Source organism: Pinus tabuliformis, chromosome 9 (genome assembly GCF_031772625.1).
Source record: "Pinus tabuliformis cultivar Carrire ecotype Pingquan chromosome 9, CPIR1, whole genome shotgun sequence".
NCBI lineage: Eukaryota > Viridiplantae > Streptophyta > Pinopsida > Pinales > Pinaceae > Pinus > Pinus tabuliformis.
In genome coordinates, this window is record NC_142307.1 from 1,628,863,227 (window position 1) to 1,628,880,970 (window position 17,744).

The 17,744-nt window shown below is 34.4% G+C and overlaps 2 protein-coding genes across 2 annotated transcripts; both read left to right on the forward strand.

Annotated features, from left to right (window-relative positions):
- Nucleotides 1-4,375: 4,375 nt before the first annotated feature.
- Nucleotides 4,376-9,832, forward strand: LOC149155060 (uncharacterized). The gene is made up of 2 exons (XM_089444305.1): nucleotides 4,376-5,588; nucleotides 5,670-9,832. Exons 1-2 carry the CDS (start codon nucleotides 4,376-4,378, stop codon nucleotides 9,830-9,832), a joined length of 5,376 nt encoding a protein of 1,791 aa, XP_089300431.1.
- A 6,002-nt stretch (nucleotides 9,833-15,834) lies between these two features.
- On the forward strand, nucleotides 15,835-16,659 carry LOC149155061 (dirigent protein 11-like). The gene has a single exon (XM_089445228.1). The coding sequence runs from the start codon at nucleotides 15,874-15,876 to the stop codon at nucleotides 16,405-16,407; it is 534 nt and encodes a 177-aa protein (XP_089301354.1). The 5' UTR covers nucleotides 15,835-15,873; the 3' UTR covers nucleotides 16,408-16,659.
- The last annotated feature ends 1,085 nt before the right edge of the window (nucleotides 16,660-17,744 follow it).

A 17,744-nucleotide genomic window follows, 5' to 3' on the forward strand; every position in this document is an offset into this window, starting at 1 on the left:
AATTTTTATACATGAAACTATCCAAAAATATGTAACATAACTCATATAATTTCATATAAAAATCATCTTATTTTATAATTTGAAAAAAAAATAGATTTATATATTAGTTGCTTAAATAATTGCTAGGCATTCAAATCTCTAGGTCTGTTATATATAATTAATCAAAAGTTGCACCACTAAAACAACTTGATCAATACATGGTTTGAGCATCACTTTCAAAAATAAGATTGTCTCATTTAACCAAAAATCTTTTCTCTTATATTATATGATCAAAAATAAATGCCTTCGGTTGATGTAACATTTTATATCATTGAATCCATGATTTTTTTTTTTTTTTTTGAATTTTCAGGATCGTGCAAGAGATTATCCGAAACATTAAATTATGTTGCAACTTGTTGTTCATTCTTACAAAGAATTATGTTGCAACTTGTTGTTCATTCTTACAAAGAATTCATAGCTATCCTCAATTTCATGTTTATACCCAAAATTATTAACGAGGATGTAAGTATGATTAATTTTCGTTTCTTACGATTTTGCAAGTTAAATTTATTGCTCAAATTGTGAACCATGATCTCTCATTATTAAATTATATTTAGTAGCATTTCGAGGAAGACATTTTACAATTCGAATTAACTCCTTATCTTTCTTCATTTTCTTATGAATAAAAAATAAATTAATATAATAAATTAAATGACAAAAAATAATCACATTATAATAATATGAATGTTTTATACTTTGAAGTATGTTTTAAATTTATTTTTTCTTGACTAAGAGGTTGTTTTTTTGGAGAAAAAGAAATTGGTTAATTGCTTAAGATTTTCAAAAGCATCTGGAGTGAATTTTTTTTTTTTTAAATACAACTAGCTGGTTAGTTAAGGTGGCGTGGTTTTCTCTTAAGAAAGGTGAAGAGTAAAACTGCATTCCTAAATAACAACTAGAAATGAGCATCTTCATTATCACTACTAATTTAACAACTAAATTATGATAAATTTCCCACAATATAAAAAAATATAAACTTTTATATTTTTATATTTTTATCTTCTTAATGAACGCCATTTCATTCCAACCGTACTTATTTTCAATCATCAAACAATTCTTTATATTTCTATCTTCTGGCCAAAATGAAGTGCCCACCATTTCATATAGATCATACTTATTTTCAATCATCAGAAGAAGAATCCAAATAATGTATTCCACCTCCGTGGGCTAATTGTCAAGCATTATCATCTTATTATATTTGTAACTTTACGACCAATATGCATTATCTTCTTAAACAACTCACCTAATTTTCCGTTAACCATAACCATAACTAATATTTCAAGAGCTTCTCTACGTGTTTCTATATTTGTTGAGAAGTCGGATGATCAAAAAGTTATAGGTATACAAAATTTAAGTTATAGGTATACAAAATTTAGCTGATGGCAGCCTTGACCATCTTATTGACTGCTAACTATTCTATTCCAACTTTACCCACCATGCTAAGAGCCTGTTGATATTAATGAAGGTAAACACATGATTAAGCGTTGCTCTTTAGGGTTTAATACTGATGATGCTTAGTAGAATGTTTTATAGTGCTTCTTTGCTCATAAAACAATTATTGATTTATGGTTCTAAGGCTGAACCTTTTATAATGTGCGAGCGAACATTAATTAGTGATGTATGTGAATACGATGTTACACTTAGTAGACTATAGTTTAGTTTACGTATTCCTTCACCATCAACCTATTGCGAGGCATGATAATCTAATCCTTGAAAATCTTAAGGATTTAAATAATTACAAGTTATAATGTTTTGTTTTTAATATTATTGATATAAATTTATCATATTCACAAATTGGATGATAATTTAATCCTTCAAAATCTTAAGGATTTAACTAATTAGTTATAATGTTTTGTTTTTAATATTATTAGTATAAATTTATCCATAAATTTAATAAAATGTTGAAATATCAATTAATTATTTTTTAAATGTAAAAATTGATAAAAAAAAATTAGGAGTCAAGAATTCCTTAATAAATCTATGGTCAAAATAGAATTATAGTAATTTTATATATATTGATATTTTTTAAATTTTTTTTTTAAATTTTTTTTTATTATTAATATTTTGTATTAAAAATTGAATGAATTGTATTTTTTCACTAACTAAATTATTATCTATACTTTTTCATTACTTTATATAAAATTATATTATTTAATATAGTCATTTAAATATTTTATTTATAATGTCAAAAGTCAAATGAAATATTTTTATCATATCTCTTTCATAATGAATTGTAATATTAATAAGAAACAAAATTATATTATTTAATATAGTCATTTAAATATTTTATTTATAATGTCAAGAGTCAAATGAAATATCTCTTTCATAATGAATTGTAATATTAATAAGAAACAAAATTATATTATTTAATATAGTCATTTAAATATTTTATTTATAATGTCAAGAGTCAAATGAAATATCTCTTTCATAATGAATTGTAATATTAATAAGAAACAAAATTATATTATTTAATATAGTCATTTAAATATTTTATTTATAATGTCAAGAGTCAAATGAAATATCTCTTTCATAATGAATTGTAATATTAATAAGCAACAAAATTATATTATTTAATATAGTCATTTAAATATTTTATTTATAATGTCAAGAGCCAAAGAAAATAATTTTATCATATCTCTTTCATTAATTGTAATATTTATCATATCTCTTTCATAATGGATTGTAATATTAATAACCAACAAAATGAGAATAATGAGAATTTGATAATTAATGTTTTATATTGTTTCTTATTAAAACTAAATACATATAATCATTTCTATTTTAATCTATGGTCAAAATAGAATTATAGTAATTTTATATATATTGATATTGTTTAAATTGTATTTTCAAATATTTTGTTATTATTAATATTTTGTATCAGAAATTGAATGAATTGTATTTTTTCACTAACTATATATATTCATTACTTTATATAAAATTATATTATTTAATATAGTCATTTAAATATTTAATTTATAATGTCAAGAGTCAAATGAAATATTTTTATCATATCTCTTTCAGAATGAATTGTAATATTAATAAACAACAAAATTGTATTATTTAATATAGTCATTTAAATATTTAATTTATAATGTCAAGAGTCAAATGAAATATTTTTATCATATCTTTCATAATGAATTGTAATATGAATAAGCAACAAAATTATATTATTTAATATAGTCATTTAAATATTTTATTTATAATGTCAAGAGCCAAATAAAATAATTTTATCATATCTCTTTATTAATTGTAATATTTATCATATCTCTTTCATAATGGATTGTAATATTAATAACCAACCATGTGAGGATAATGAGAATTTGATAATTAATGTTTTATATTGTTTCTTATTAAAACTAAATACATATAACCATTTCTAGGTTTACTTTTTCTAGTTTATGTGATTTGCAAGTCTAACATGTAGATTGGGCCTAGGGGCTACACATTTATGCCTTTGCACCTCAAACTTCTCACTCAAATAGTTGCAACACAGGGACACCTAAGTAGTCAAAATCACTAGGGAATCATATCTAGTCTGAGCCACAATAACCCTCAACATAATAGTACTTTTCCTTTAACATTTTAAACAAATAAAAAAAATATTATCCCTCGCTCTAATCCTTAATATTATTTTTTATTTAAAATATATTTTTTCATTAAAAACATATATCAACTCTACATAAAAACAAATAAACACACATTCCTACTGAACTATAAAATACACCTATCTACACAATAGAATATACCTACCTACTAAACTATAAAATATACCTATCTACTCGATAACTATTGGTTATGCATATCATTTTTGTTATAAGGTTAAACGTATTTATCTGAGGAACGAATATAAGTCAGGATAAAAGAGAAAATTATTTAAATAATCCTTCATTCTTAAAAAAAAAGGTTCATTTGAGCAAATTGCTGGGAGCGGTCCGGAACGATGCGCGCTAGGGCCTGCGCAGACAGACAATGCTGACAAGAGGCATAGCAGGGAGCAGACTGCGGAAGGCGGAAATCGATTAGTTTGAGCAACAAATCCCCGCTGCAAACACGTCTCAGTCTTCTGAGTTCTCAGTGGCAAAGCTGGGGTTAAACCCTAAAAACACACCCTGAGCGAAATGGGAGAACCAAAGGGGGGGGAGAGATCCCCTCCTTAAAAAATGTGGTAATAGGCGAGACCAGCGCAGGTGGTGTTCAGCAGAATGAGAGGGAAAGTCATGCTCCAGTAATGGGAAACCTATGGCAGAAAAGGATGAGAGGAAAATGTCTACCTAGGGCACAAAAACAACCAAGGTATGTCATCCCTTGCAATAAATTGGAGGAATATAACTGTTACATGAAGGACCATGCCCTAATCTGTAAGTTCATAGGATATTGGCCTTCAGAGAAGGAGCTATATAGATGGATAGACCAGAGGTGGAGACCTAGAGGACATGTGGATCTCAAATTGGGAGCTCAAGGTTTTTTCACAGCGATCTTTACGAATCTGGAAGACAAGAACAGGATCTTTGAGGAAGGGCCATATTTCTTGAACAATGCAGGCCTGTTCATGAAATATTGGGAGGAGAGATACAGCCCAGAAAAGGAAAAACTGCTTGATGCACCAGTCTGGGTTCGACTGTTTGGGCTTCCTGATGAATTCTGGGACCCGGAAATTCTGGAAGGAATAGGCAACACAATTGGAAGCTTTGTCAAAATTGCAGAGGCTACGAAACGAGGTAAATATAATGCTTATGCGAGGATCTGTGTATACATGAATCTGGCAGAACCCCTCCCGGAAAACGTTGAGGTGGAGTACCATGATGAGGTTTGGAAGCAGCCAATCGATTACGAACACATCCCATTCAGATGCCGCAACTGCCATGAATATGGTCATTTATATAGGCAATGCCCGCTGAATAGAGAGGAAGAGTCAAAGAAAGGTCAAACGGATTATCAGAGAAGTACTGAGAGAATGGAGGAGTCAGAGCAAGGTTTTCAGCAGGTTACAAGGAAGAAGAGACAGAATAAAGAAGGACCAAAAACCCAATCTCAGGAGAAACCCAGACAAAAAAATAATCAAAACAAGTTTCAGGTGCTGCAGAGCGAAAATGAGGAATATGAAATAAATTTGGAGGACGATGAGGACCCGGGGAACACCCCTATGGAAATCGCCGGAGAGGAGAAAGGAAAGGAAAAGAACCTGAACAGAATCAGTAGAGAACGACCGGAGGAGAAGGTGGAAGAAACAACAGTGGAATCCCAGATGGAAGTGGAAAACCAAACTGAAAGCGAAGTTGAAGAGGAGAAAATCATGAAAAGGTTAATCCAAGAATGGAAGTATCTTGACAACAGATTCATACCTGAAAAACAGAAACAGCTGTACAAGGAAGTTTTCCAGAAATACAAGGAGAAAAAAGGGGAGCAACTGGATAAACAGGTAATGGTAGGAAGCGAACAGGGGAATGAAGTGGAGGGAATGGGCAGCTCTGGCAAAAAAAGCAGGAAAAGAGGCCGGAAAACAATGAATGAAGCTATCCAGACGGTGGGAGAAACGTTGATAAACTCAGGTAAGGTGATACCTCTGTCTGAGGTATTTTTCCCCTCCTTTCAAAAGTTTTAAATGATTGTGATCAGTTGGAATATTAGAGGTTTGAACAGTAAAGGTAAACAAAGGTATATGAAGGATAAGCTGAAAAAAGAGAAGCCTAGTATCATGATTTTACAGGAGACAAAGATTTTGGTTCAGCAGCTTGAAGAAATAATTGAAAAAAGCAGATTACAATACAAAGTGATAGGGCAAGATGCTATCGGTTCTGCAGGAGGTATTGCAGTCCTGTGGAATCCGAATGAAATCATATTGGATAGTTGGACCAGCATGAGTAGAGTCCTTACTGGTCTGGGTAGGATAGTAGGAACTAAGGAACAGGTGGTCATTTCAGGGGTTTACGGCCCCCCTTCTCCTGGGGAAAAAGAGAATTTTATAAACAGTATAAAAACCATCCGTAGACTTTATCCGGAAGCTGCTTGGATCATTGGAGGCGACTTCAATTTGATCAGATCTTTAGAAGAGAAAAAAGGAGGGGTAAGGAAGATGGACCACTTCATGGACAAATTTAATGAGATGATAGAGGACTTACGGCTTGTTGACATTCAGACAATTAATGGGATTTGCACCTGGAACAACAGAAGGGGAGGTAAAAATCAAATTGCATCAAGGCTGGATAGATTCCTAGTATCTGAAGCCATCATGAACAAGGATGTTTTTGTGGAAGCCAAGATCATACCATCCCTGGGATCCGACCACTGGCCGATTCGACTAGAGGTTGATATCAAAAGGACTCAGGGGAAAAGACCCTTCAGATTTGAAGCCTTTTGGTTGAGGGACCCCGAATTCATCAAGAAAGTAGAGGAATGGTGGAAACAATGTACTGCTCAGGGCAGAGGTAAAATGCATACGTTCCAGTTAAAACTGAAAGAGCTGAAAGGGAGAATTAAAAAATGGAACAAGGAAGAGTTTGGTAACATTCTGGAAGACAAGCAAAAACTAGAAGGGGAAATGGAGGATCTTCAACAGAAGATGATTTTGGAAGGCAGAACAGAGGAAAGCATTAACAGGGAAGGGGTAATCCTTGGTAGATTGGAAGAGAGACGGAAGCAAGAGGAAATCTTGTGGCGACAAAAATCAAGGATAAAGTGGCTAAGGGAGGGGCAAAGAAACACTAAATTCTTCCATCAGGCTATGATAAAACATAGACAGGGAAATAGGATTCTATCCATCAAAGACAAGAATGGGGAAAGAGTGGTGGAGCAGGTTGAGATTGAACAAGTCTTAGTGGATCATCATAAAGAAATTTTAACCAAACCTCAAGCTGATAGAACGAGAGCCATTCAGGAGATCTGCTCGGCCATTCCCAGCTTGGTTACCGAGGACCAAAACAAGGCACTGATGAGAGCTGTGACCTTAGAAGAGCTTGAGGAAGTTTTGAAAGGAATGAAGAAAGGTACAGCTCCTGGCCCGGATGGCTACACGGTGGACTTTTACCAGGCAGGCTGGCACTTCTTGGGGAGAGAGATCCTGGATCTAGTGGAAGAATCAAGGATGCACCAGAAGGTATGGCCCGCTCTTAATTCTACTTTTTATGCCCTCATTCCTAAGGGGGACAATCTAGAAGATGCTAATGGCTTTAGACCTATAACACTGTGTAATGTCATTTACAAGATTATAACATCCCTGATCGCCAAGAGATTAAAACCCCTCCTAGAAAATTTAATCTCGGCTGAACAAACAGGTTTTTTGGAAGGCAGACAGATCCTTGATAGACTTGTTGTAACTCAGGAAGTTATCCATTCCCTGAAAGTTAAAAAGCAAAAAGGAATGATGATCAAACTAGATTTTTCCAAGGCTTATGATAGATTAAACTGGAGATATTTGGAAACTGTCCTAGAAAGATTTGGTTTTCACAAGAGATGGATTGCCTGGATCCATAATCTGATTTCTTCTCCACACTTTTCTATTCTAGTTAATGGTAGCCCCACGAAAACCTTTAATGCCTCTAGAGGTATTAGACAGGGAGATCCGTTGTCCCCGTTTCTATTCATTCTAGCTGCGGAAGGCCTGGGTCGATTCATCAAAAAAGAGAGAGCAACAAACAGGATAAAAGGTCTGAGAATATGGGGAAACAACTTGCCTCTAACCCATCAACAATTTGTTGATGATATTATGTTGTTTGGAGAACCAACGGTAAAAGAAGTAAAGCACCTCAGGAGAATCTTGGATCTGTTCGCGGAGGCTTCCGGGATGGAAATCAATAAAGATAAATCTTGTATCTTCATTTTCAACACAGTGGACCAGATCAAAACCCATCTCACTAGATTACTGGGGTTTAAAAGAGGTGAACTACCTACGAAATATTTGGGTAATATTTTGGACTTCACCTCCAAAAGGATGAGAAATTGGCAAGGTGTCCTGAATAAACTGAGCAACAAGGTCGCTAACTGGGCCTTCAGGGTTCTAAACATTGTGGGAAGAGTTGTTTTGGCCAAATCGGTTCTCCAGGCCATCCCCATCTACCCTCTATCGATTATGGCTGCCCCGGTAGGGGTATGTGCTAAGATCAGGGAAATTATAAGGAATTTCATATGGAGCGGGTCTGATCAGAAGAAAAAATGGGCCTTAGTGTCGTGGAGTCAGCTAACGGAAAGAAAGGAGAAAGGAGGGTTGGGGCTAAGGGACCCTGAAGTTCTCAACAGAGTTTTGGGAGCCAAACTGTGGTGGCGATGGCTCAGAGGGGGAAACGATCTCTGGAAAATCATATGGAAGACTAAATACAGGATGCCTGACTCTCCGGTGGAGATCCTAAGACAGCAGGAAATCCCCAAAGGTTCCACAATTTGGGAATTAGCCAGTCAAAACAGGGATCTGGTTGAAAAACATACTTTCTGGGAAATACGGGGGGGTACAGAGGCCAACTTCTGGGAAGACAGGTGGCAACAAAGAGAAAGATTAAGCAGAATCCAGAACCTTCACCAGATCAGGGGTAGAATTGAAGGAGACAGAACTTGTGTAAGGGATTACTGGAAGATAAATGATATGATAGAGGGATGGAGAGTTTGGGAAGACCCGGTAGAATGGGACCAAGAGCTAAGCACAGACCTTCAGGAAGTTTACAAGAAAGAAATGGGATCTAGGAAAATCAGAGCTCGTAATGGGAAGGATATCCTCAGGTGGGGGAACTCCTCGAAAGGTTCGTTTACCACCAAGGAAGCTTACTACCTAATGGATACTCAAAACAGAGGTGACAGGAATTTGGAATGGAAAACAATATGGGACAGCAATTGGTGGCCAAAAGTGTCCATTTTTGTTTGGCTGGCCGCAAAGAACAAAATCTTAACCTGGGATCGTATTCAGAAAAAGGGTTTCAATGGCCCTTCGAGATGTTACCTGTGCAACAATGATGGAGAGACCAGGGATCATCTGCTGGTCAACTGCCCGTTTGTTGAGAAACTCTGGACGAATACTAAACGAACTTTCAATAAACTTGGAATCAATATCAGAGAATTTAATGAACTGATATTCCAATGGGGTAAGGAATCCTTTCACTGTAGAGTAGTCCAGAGGGCATGGAATCTTATCTCTACATTTATACTCTGGATGGTCTGGAAAGAGAGAAATCGGAGGGTTTTTCAGAATTCTGCTAAGGAACCAGAGGTAATCTGGGAACGGGTGGTAGAGGTTATGCGAGAAACAATATTAGTCGATAAGTGGGAGGGAGATGACTGGAAGGCGAACCAGGAAGAACAAGGAATTCTGAACAAATTAAATTTAAAATTCGAGATGGTCCAATTTAAGCATCCGGCTCGCCACGATATGAGGATTCAAAGCCCTGACAAATTCAGATATCCTAGAGATCAGTTTGTTAAGCTCAACTTCGACGGGGCCTCGAAGGGGAACCCGGGCGAAGCTGGCTTTGGGGGCATCTTCAGAGACAACAATAACCAAGTAAGGTGGATATTTGCAGAATGGGGAGGCGAGATGACTAATAACGAAGCCGAGTTCTGGGCTCTGCATCAAGGTTTACGAATTGCAGTTAGGAATGGCTACACCAATCTGGAAATCACAGGTGACTCGCAGATTGCAGTGGACATGCTGAGGAGGCTCAGCAACGGGAGCGGATGGGAGAAAGTCACGAACAGCTGGCGGACTGCGGGTATTGTTCAGGAAATTGTTGATCTTGTAAAACGAATTGAGTACCGAATTATAAACCATGTTCGAAGGAGAGGGAATCAGGCAGCGGACTCGCTGGCCAATTAGGGCTGCAGGGGACGTGGCAGCACGATTGACAGTCAATGGAGAGCCGTGGAGGGAAACCGAGAGTGGAAGGAGCTGGCGGACATCATTAAGGCTGATCATGATCAAGCCACAGAGGAAAATACAAGGATCGGTGAGCTGGATCAATAGTAGGACGTGGAGATCCCGATACAAGAACACGGTTCAATCAGGCTTCGGTAAAGATATCATAATAGATCATAGGATATACGATCAGAAGTTACGAGGCAGTACAGTGACGGCGGGAGGGGCGAATAATCAGGAGTACACACAAGGTGAGGCAATTAATGCTCGATACATTAGACGAGATGGGAGCAGTTTGTCAGATTTCATAGCAGAGGAGATTAATAAGGAAATGATGGTCGAAGGTAGTGGCATGTCGGAAATTCACCGGCGGCAATCGGAAGTTGATCCCAGGTGGTACCCCGCAGACAGGAAAATGCTATATTTCCAAAGCAGGATGAAAGCAAAAACATTTTATGATTTCCTAATTTGGGGAGGTTCGGAGGTAGCAGTTGAGGGGACGCAGCGAAGAACCAAGACCGTAGAAAACCAGAGTCCGGTGCGCGACAGAGCCACGGGCAACATGGAAACCAGACAGAAATTGAGAGGAGCAGAGGAGCAGCATAGCGCAGAGGTGGGGAACAGGCGCCGGAAGGGCAAAAGCATTCTGCAGGACGAGCAGCCATTCAAGATATGGGATGTTGAAGATGATTCGGAAGAGGAGCTGGGTCCTGGCAAAGGGAGTGAACGCCTTTACCCTCAGGAGAACTCTGCGGATGATATAGATCAGCAGATGGGGGAGGACCAGACCGGGTCGCCGGTCCGACGGTATGGCTTGAGGAAACGAAGCAGGACTCCCAGCAGGGACGGGGACTCGGGGCGGAAAAGAGGCCGAGGGCAGAGGAAGAAAGCGCAGGAGGAAGGGGAAACTTCCAGGCGCGACCAGAATAGAGATAAAAAACAAAAGAAGACTGTGAACCACAGAATTCGAAGGGCTGAACGGGCTTATTACCGCAACTCCAACCCTGCTGTGCGCAGGATAATGCAGTATCTGGAAGAGGAATCGCTACAGGATCAATCTGCAGATGAGATGGAAGAGTGGGAGTTTCTGCTCCATGACCCTGGTCACACCAGGGGGCGAATGTCATTGTTCAAACAATCCCTGCATATCTATTGGGTAATGAAGGGGCTAATGGCAAAGGCTCTGGAGCAAGTGGCAAAGGAGATGGTTGAGTTGGCCCAAGGAAATCCAGACATTCGTAGAGAATTGAGCTTCATACGCATAGCAATGGCGAGGCAGGAGGAGAAGCTGGATGCAATCCAGCAAATGCTGAATCGGGACCATCCAGAACCAGCGGGAGCAGCTAACCAGCAACCAGATGGGGGCAACGATTGACATAAGATATGTTTAGAAACTGCAATAGTTTTTTTGATTATGGCTTTTTACATGCTAAAGATAGGGAAAAGCAAGTAGTGCAGATTAGTAGTATTAGTAAGTCTCATGACTGCATCGTTTATTTAGCTAAGACAACTAGACTGTGGACCTTCTATTTTTGGGCTGCAATTAAAAACTATAGGTGGATTTCTGACCCGGTTTCCCCACGTGGGCGGGCTGCAACATTTTTGAAATGATGTAATGTTCTGATGATCAAGTAATAGAAAGAGTACCATCCTAGCTTACAAAAAAAAAAAAAAAAGGTTCATTTAAATACTAACATATTTTTTTATAATCCATAAATATTTGCGAATAATAATGTTATATATCTAAATGAATAATTAATAATTATTATAATTAATTAATTATAATTATATTATTTAATAATTATTTTATATAATATATATCTATTTTTAAAAATATATGTTTATAAAATAAGATTTATTATATAATAGGTATTAAAATATTTGTAATCTATATTTAATATAATATGTATTTTTTTAGGTGTGTAAGTTTAAGTTTTTTGAGACATGTTGTAACTAGTTAGTTATGAGCTTATGGGAAAGTTTAATTGGGTTAGTTATGAAAAGTAAGTATTATGTTCTAGGAGGTTTGAGTTTCAAATCTCTCTATTTATTGGTGTCTACAAAAAGGGCATAAATAGGCACATAAAGATGTAGAGGTAAAGTGGTAACGATAGGAATCTACCCATTTGAGTTTAAACAAAAAAAAACAAAAAAACAAAAAAAACAAAAACAAACCATCATATATACACTCAATATATTTAATGTAAAATATGTTCAATATAAAATGTAATACAAAAAGAAATTGTAATAATAAAAAATCTATATACACTCAATTTATTTCATGTAAGATGTGCTCAATATAAAATGTAATACAAAAATAAATTGTGATAATAAAAAATCTAATACAAATATTGTATTAAGAGTACTAGTACAATTTAAAGTTCAACATTAAAGATATTATTATGTTTATTGGTATAAGAAACAAATAAAAGATACGAGAAAATGAGGATATTTTAAGGAAGTGATCAACCTTGATCTAAAAGAGAAAAAAATCTAACAACATCTTTCAATAAAAATCACATAAGAAAGGAAGTGATCAACCTTGATCTAAAAGAGAAAAAATTCTAACAGCATTTTTCAATAAAAATCACATAAGTTATATTCTGAACAAGCGAGTGTGACAAAATTCTTTTTTTTTAACAACTTTACTCATAAGAATAGTCTAATCAAACAAGATATTAAACAATTCTATGTTGAAAATAACTTTTTTTTTTCTTATAATATTGTGGAATCTCAAATTTGATAATATTCATAAAAATATCAAATTTTCTTAACCATTAAGACACATGAATTTTGGTGATTTAAGAATGCTGTCTTAAAATTTTTAAAGCAAATAAATAAAATTTTAAAGGATACAAAATAATTTAGCACCTTTTTTTACTTGAAAATGAGTAGAGGGAATATACAATAGCTTTTAACATGTTCCATGTTCACTTTCCATATTGAGAAGGTGAATTGGTTTGGGCCTGCTCCTCCATGAGTATCTACACTCCCAAGACATGTTATATTTACGTTATTGTTAACAGAATGGAAGGAGGCCCAAGCCCACATTAGTGGTGGAAACCATTATGGAAGATCAAATGCCCAAAGAAAGCCCGACTCTTTATATGGTGTTTGCTAAAAGGAAGGTCCCATTTTAGGACAAGATGCAAAAAAAGGATTTTGAAGGTCTTCGATGGTGTCCTCAATGGAAGGAAAATTATGAGTTTGTTTAACCCCTTTTCATTGAATGGCATATCTGCAAACAAAAAATCTTCATTTTCTTCCTCTCCATCTTGAGGCAATATACTAGAGGCCTGGACATCGTGATTAGGTAACAATGCATTGATAAATTACATAGTGGTGCCTCTGATTTTGTTATAGGGAATTTGGTTTGCAAGGAACATAGGATTTTTTCAGGACACACCTTCTTCTCGAGACGATACTTCTTCTCAAATCCTTACAATATTTGCAAATATTGCAAAATATCCCACTTATGTGACCCAAGAATAATCCCTGAGAAAGAGATTAACAAAAATATTCCCTGGGCTTTTTTTGATTGTGTATCTCAAAGAGAGGATAGAATCCTTGGGGGAGAGGTTGTCCTCTACTTCTTTGTTTCTCATTCTTTCACAAAGGATATGGATATGAGGCATGGTTCAAATTTTTTTTTTGTAGAATTTATGTCTCTTAAGCTTTTAGTACTCTTTGCAAACTAAAAATAATGTGAATCTCTTCATCTTTTCAAGACCCAATGCTTGTGATTAATTAGCTTTCTGGGCCAGAGTTTTCACAACCAACTTCTACTTTTGTTAGCTTAGGAGCTGAAATTTATTCAAGATACTTTTGATAATATCTCTTACATGTATGTAAACAAGAATCAAAACCAAATTGCAAATCAACTTTCTAAAGAAGGCCTTATGAAGGATTTTAAGAACTGGTTAATAAGGAAAGAAAGGAAGCTAAAAACTTTGAATTCTACGATCTCCTTTTCATAGACATTTTGCACGGTCAAAAGTTTTGATATAATTCTTTTTTTTCCAAACTCTTGATGAAAGGAATTTGAGGTTTTATGGTTTTAAAAATGTTCGTTCAACCATCTATAATCACAAAGTAGATTGTAGTGATTTAACTTTTATACAATATTCTTCATAGTATGAAAGTTGTGATTTATGTTAAAAGAAATTATTCTTATTACTTCAGTTTAATTAAATTTATTAACTAAAGAAGAATATTATATGACTAAGTGAAATAAAATGAGTTATGGCTATTTAGTCATGTAGCATTCATAAACTAACTGCTAACCAAATCTATTTATAAATTAAATGAAAATGAAAGTCAATAATTAAAATTATTCTTACATATTTCTTACATATTTTTTTAAAAGCATATATATATATATATATATATATATATATATATATATATATATATTATTCTTACATATTTTTTAAAAAGCATATATATATATATATATATATATATATATATATATATATTAATTATTTTTAAAATTAATAATACAAATAATTCTAGAGATTTCTGGAATAAGGTTCTATAATATGTGTGATATGTGTGATCTGTCCAAGGTTTAGGACAGTAACTCTATGTGTAATATGTGGGATATGTGTGATCCCTCTAACGTTTAGGATGGTAACTCCATCCATCATCACAGGAACAACTGCTCAGAGACTATTTTAGGGGAAAATGAAATGTGTATTTGTTGGATTAACAGTCAAAATTAATAAATAATATTTGACCAACTTCACTTTGATAAATAAAATTTGATTAATAAGATCTTACCTAATTCACATTAACAAATAAAATAATGATTAATATTTAATAATTTTGAAAAGTTAACAAATTTGATAGAGAATTGAAATAATAGAAATATGAATTAGATTTTAATTTTGAATATTTCTAGAAAATTGGGATAATTGAAATAGGAATTAGATCTTGGAAAGTCATCTCACCCTTTCACCCTTGACCCTGCCTTGATGGTTGTCTCCCCTCCCTAGCGCCTCTTATTACCCTCTTTTCCTTTTTTGATCATTTCTTTTCTTTTACCCATTAATGTCTTAATAAAAAAAATGGTCATCTTAAAGAATTATTATTTCTTATATATATATATATATATATATATATTCTAAATCAACAAAGTTTAAATAATCATCAACTTCTTTTACCCTTTTAATGAATTTTTCTAATTTCTTTCTCTAATTCTTATTTTTATTATTTCAATTCTCTATCAAATTTGTTAATTTTTCAAAATTAATAAATCTTAATCACTATTTTATTTGTCAAAGTGAAGTTGGTCAATATTATTTATTAATTTTCATTTTTCCTCTATTAATAAGGCCGTTCACTAAGAAAGCTCTTTTTGTCCCTGATGATGGATAGAATTACCATCTTAAACATTGGACTAAGGCCGTTCACTAAGAAAGCTCTTTTTGTCCCTGATGATGGATAGAATTACCATCTTAAACATTAGACTAATCGCACCTATTACAGAGTGCTATTCCAGAAATCTCTAATAATAATTGTGAAAGTCTCAATCACTTAAAATTTAAAATTTAATTAACTTTATATGAGAAATATGAAAATTTTCTTTCAGTGTGATTAGGCCAATTTAGATTAAAAATCGTGCCGTTTCCAAAATAGATAGCCCATAAAATCTTGTATCATATTCAAACCCTCTAAATTTCAATATTAAAAAAAAACCTCGTGTCTCGTACAATAGTTTATTAAATTTGTGCAATTATTTTCAAGCGAATATTTCCGGTACTAGACAAAAGAAAAGGATCCTGACATGTGAAAATATCGTGTATCGTTGCCAACGAGATCCATGCCGTTGAGAGTCGAATGAATTTGTATTCGTGGTATTGTCACCCTCGTGCACACATGAGACAAAGGAAAAGCATCTCGATAAGTTACTATTTATTCGTGACCAATTTCGTACTATCTCACACAATTACTCATAGTGTTTAGACATTTCCATTTGCAACTTCTTCCACTCTGGTTCGATGGGTCCCAGATTTTTTCTTTCGGCCATCATCGCCATTGTCGTCGCCATTGTCGTCCTCCGGTTTGCTGCACGTGAAGGTGAAGTAAACATGGTGTTTTATTTGCATGATAATCTGACTGGAAGCGACGTGACGGCCATCCCAGTTGCGGGATTGACTGGCTCGTCTTCAAAGCCGGGGAAGTTTGGAACCATCGTAACTATCAGCGATGCTATAACCAGACGACCAGAAATCACCGAATCCGACTCCGATAATATTATCGGTCGAGCGCAAGGAACGTACGTGAATACAAACCTTGTAACTGGGCTTGATTTTTTAATGGTTTTCAGCTTAATCTTTGAAGATAAGAAGTACAACAGCAGCACTCTGGAGTTCCAGGGAACGGACAGGTTCGCTCAGCCGCGCCGCGAGTATGCCGTGGTGGGAGGAACCGGCAAGTTCAGATTTGCTCGTGGTTATGCAGTTGTTACCACAGAATACCTTTCTGGCAGTAATGCTATTCTCAAATTCGATGCCACCATCCGTACTAATTAATTATTTTACGATCTAGCTTCTTCTTGATATGCTCATTGCCTTCCAAAATTCCACCCTACCTCTTTTCCTCAGTGCTATAAATGAAGTCCCGAAGGCACCCGTATTGCAGGAAGGCCAGCGGCACAGTCTACCTTGAATTTGCTGCTGGCTTTTTGCGCCTGATGATTCGGAAAGCACCGAGGATCATGCCATAATAAAGAAACAGTTTAAGTTATTATTGCCAGTTCGGGGATATAGCACGAGCTGTGTGTATCAGTGTATTTCAGCTCTCTACATTTTTTTACTTCAATTTTTTCTTTATTTTTTATGAATTAAAAAATAAATTAATATAATATATTTTATGATAAAATTAGTCGTTCTATATTAATATGAATTCTTTATATTTCTGTTTTCCCGAAAGAAGAAGCTACCCCTTTTCGTATAGGTCATTTTTATTTTAAATGATAAAAAGAGAATCAATTGTCCGAAAATTAATCCCAACCACGTGGTTTATTAAAGTGACAGCAGCCATACTTACCAAAAAGATTTTGTTTGCACGTTGCCGATTTTTGTTTGGAGGTTGAAGGTCAGATTAAATGTAGTTCTCACTAGGAGTACAAATTCTCAATTCCGAAACACACATTAAGTAATTAAAAAGAAATGTGTATTTAATGAAGGATTGGTAAAAACGTATGGGAAAATATTCACTCAACAATTCAGAAACTTTTTTTTTTTTGTATAATCGTTTATCTTGTGTCTTAATGTTTTGGTTTGTCATGTATTAATAAGTCAAAATTGTATGTTTTGAAACATATATATGTAAAAGTCTTTTGTATAGTCAAGGGTGTAAGTCTGAAAGTTTAAAAGGAGAAAATTGTGTAGCAAATTTTGGTGACGGTGTGAAAGCAAATCATTACTAGGCTTTACATAGAGTTACTCTGCAACTCCTCCTGAACTGTAAATCGCAAATCATAGTTACCAAATTCGAATTTGGATTCGGATTCGAATTCGATACGGTACGGAAAAATTCGACTCTATAAAATTTAATACAGAAAAAATTCGACACTATACATCTTATAATTACTTAAATATATTAGTTTTTTTTTTTTTTTAAACAATCATTATATTCAAAATTTTAATGAAAAGATGAAAGTTGTATAAGTTAATTTTGTTTCAAAATAGAAGTTACTGTTTTTTTATGTTTTATATAAGAGTTATTGATTTGCAACCAATTTGCTATTTTATAATTTTTGTAAAGTAAGAATTATCTTTTTTTTAATTGCAATTTGTCATTTTATAAAATTTTCTAATATAGATTTTTTTTTTTTTTCTATAAAAATTATAGTCATTTATTTTTA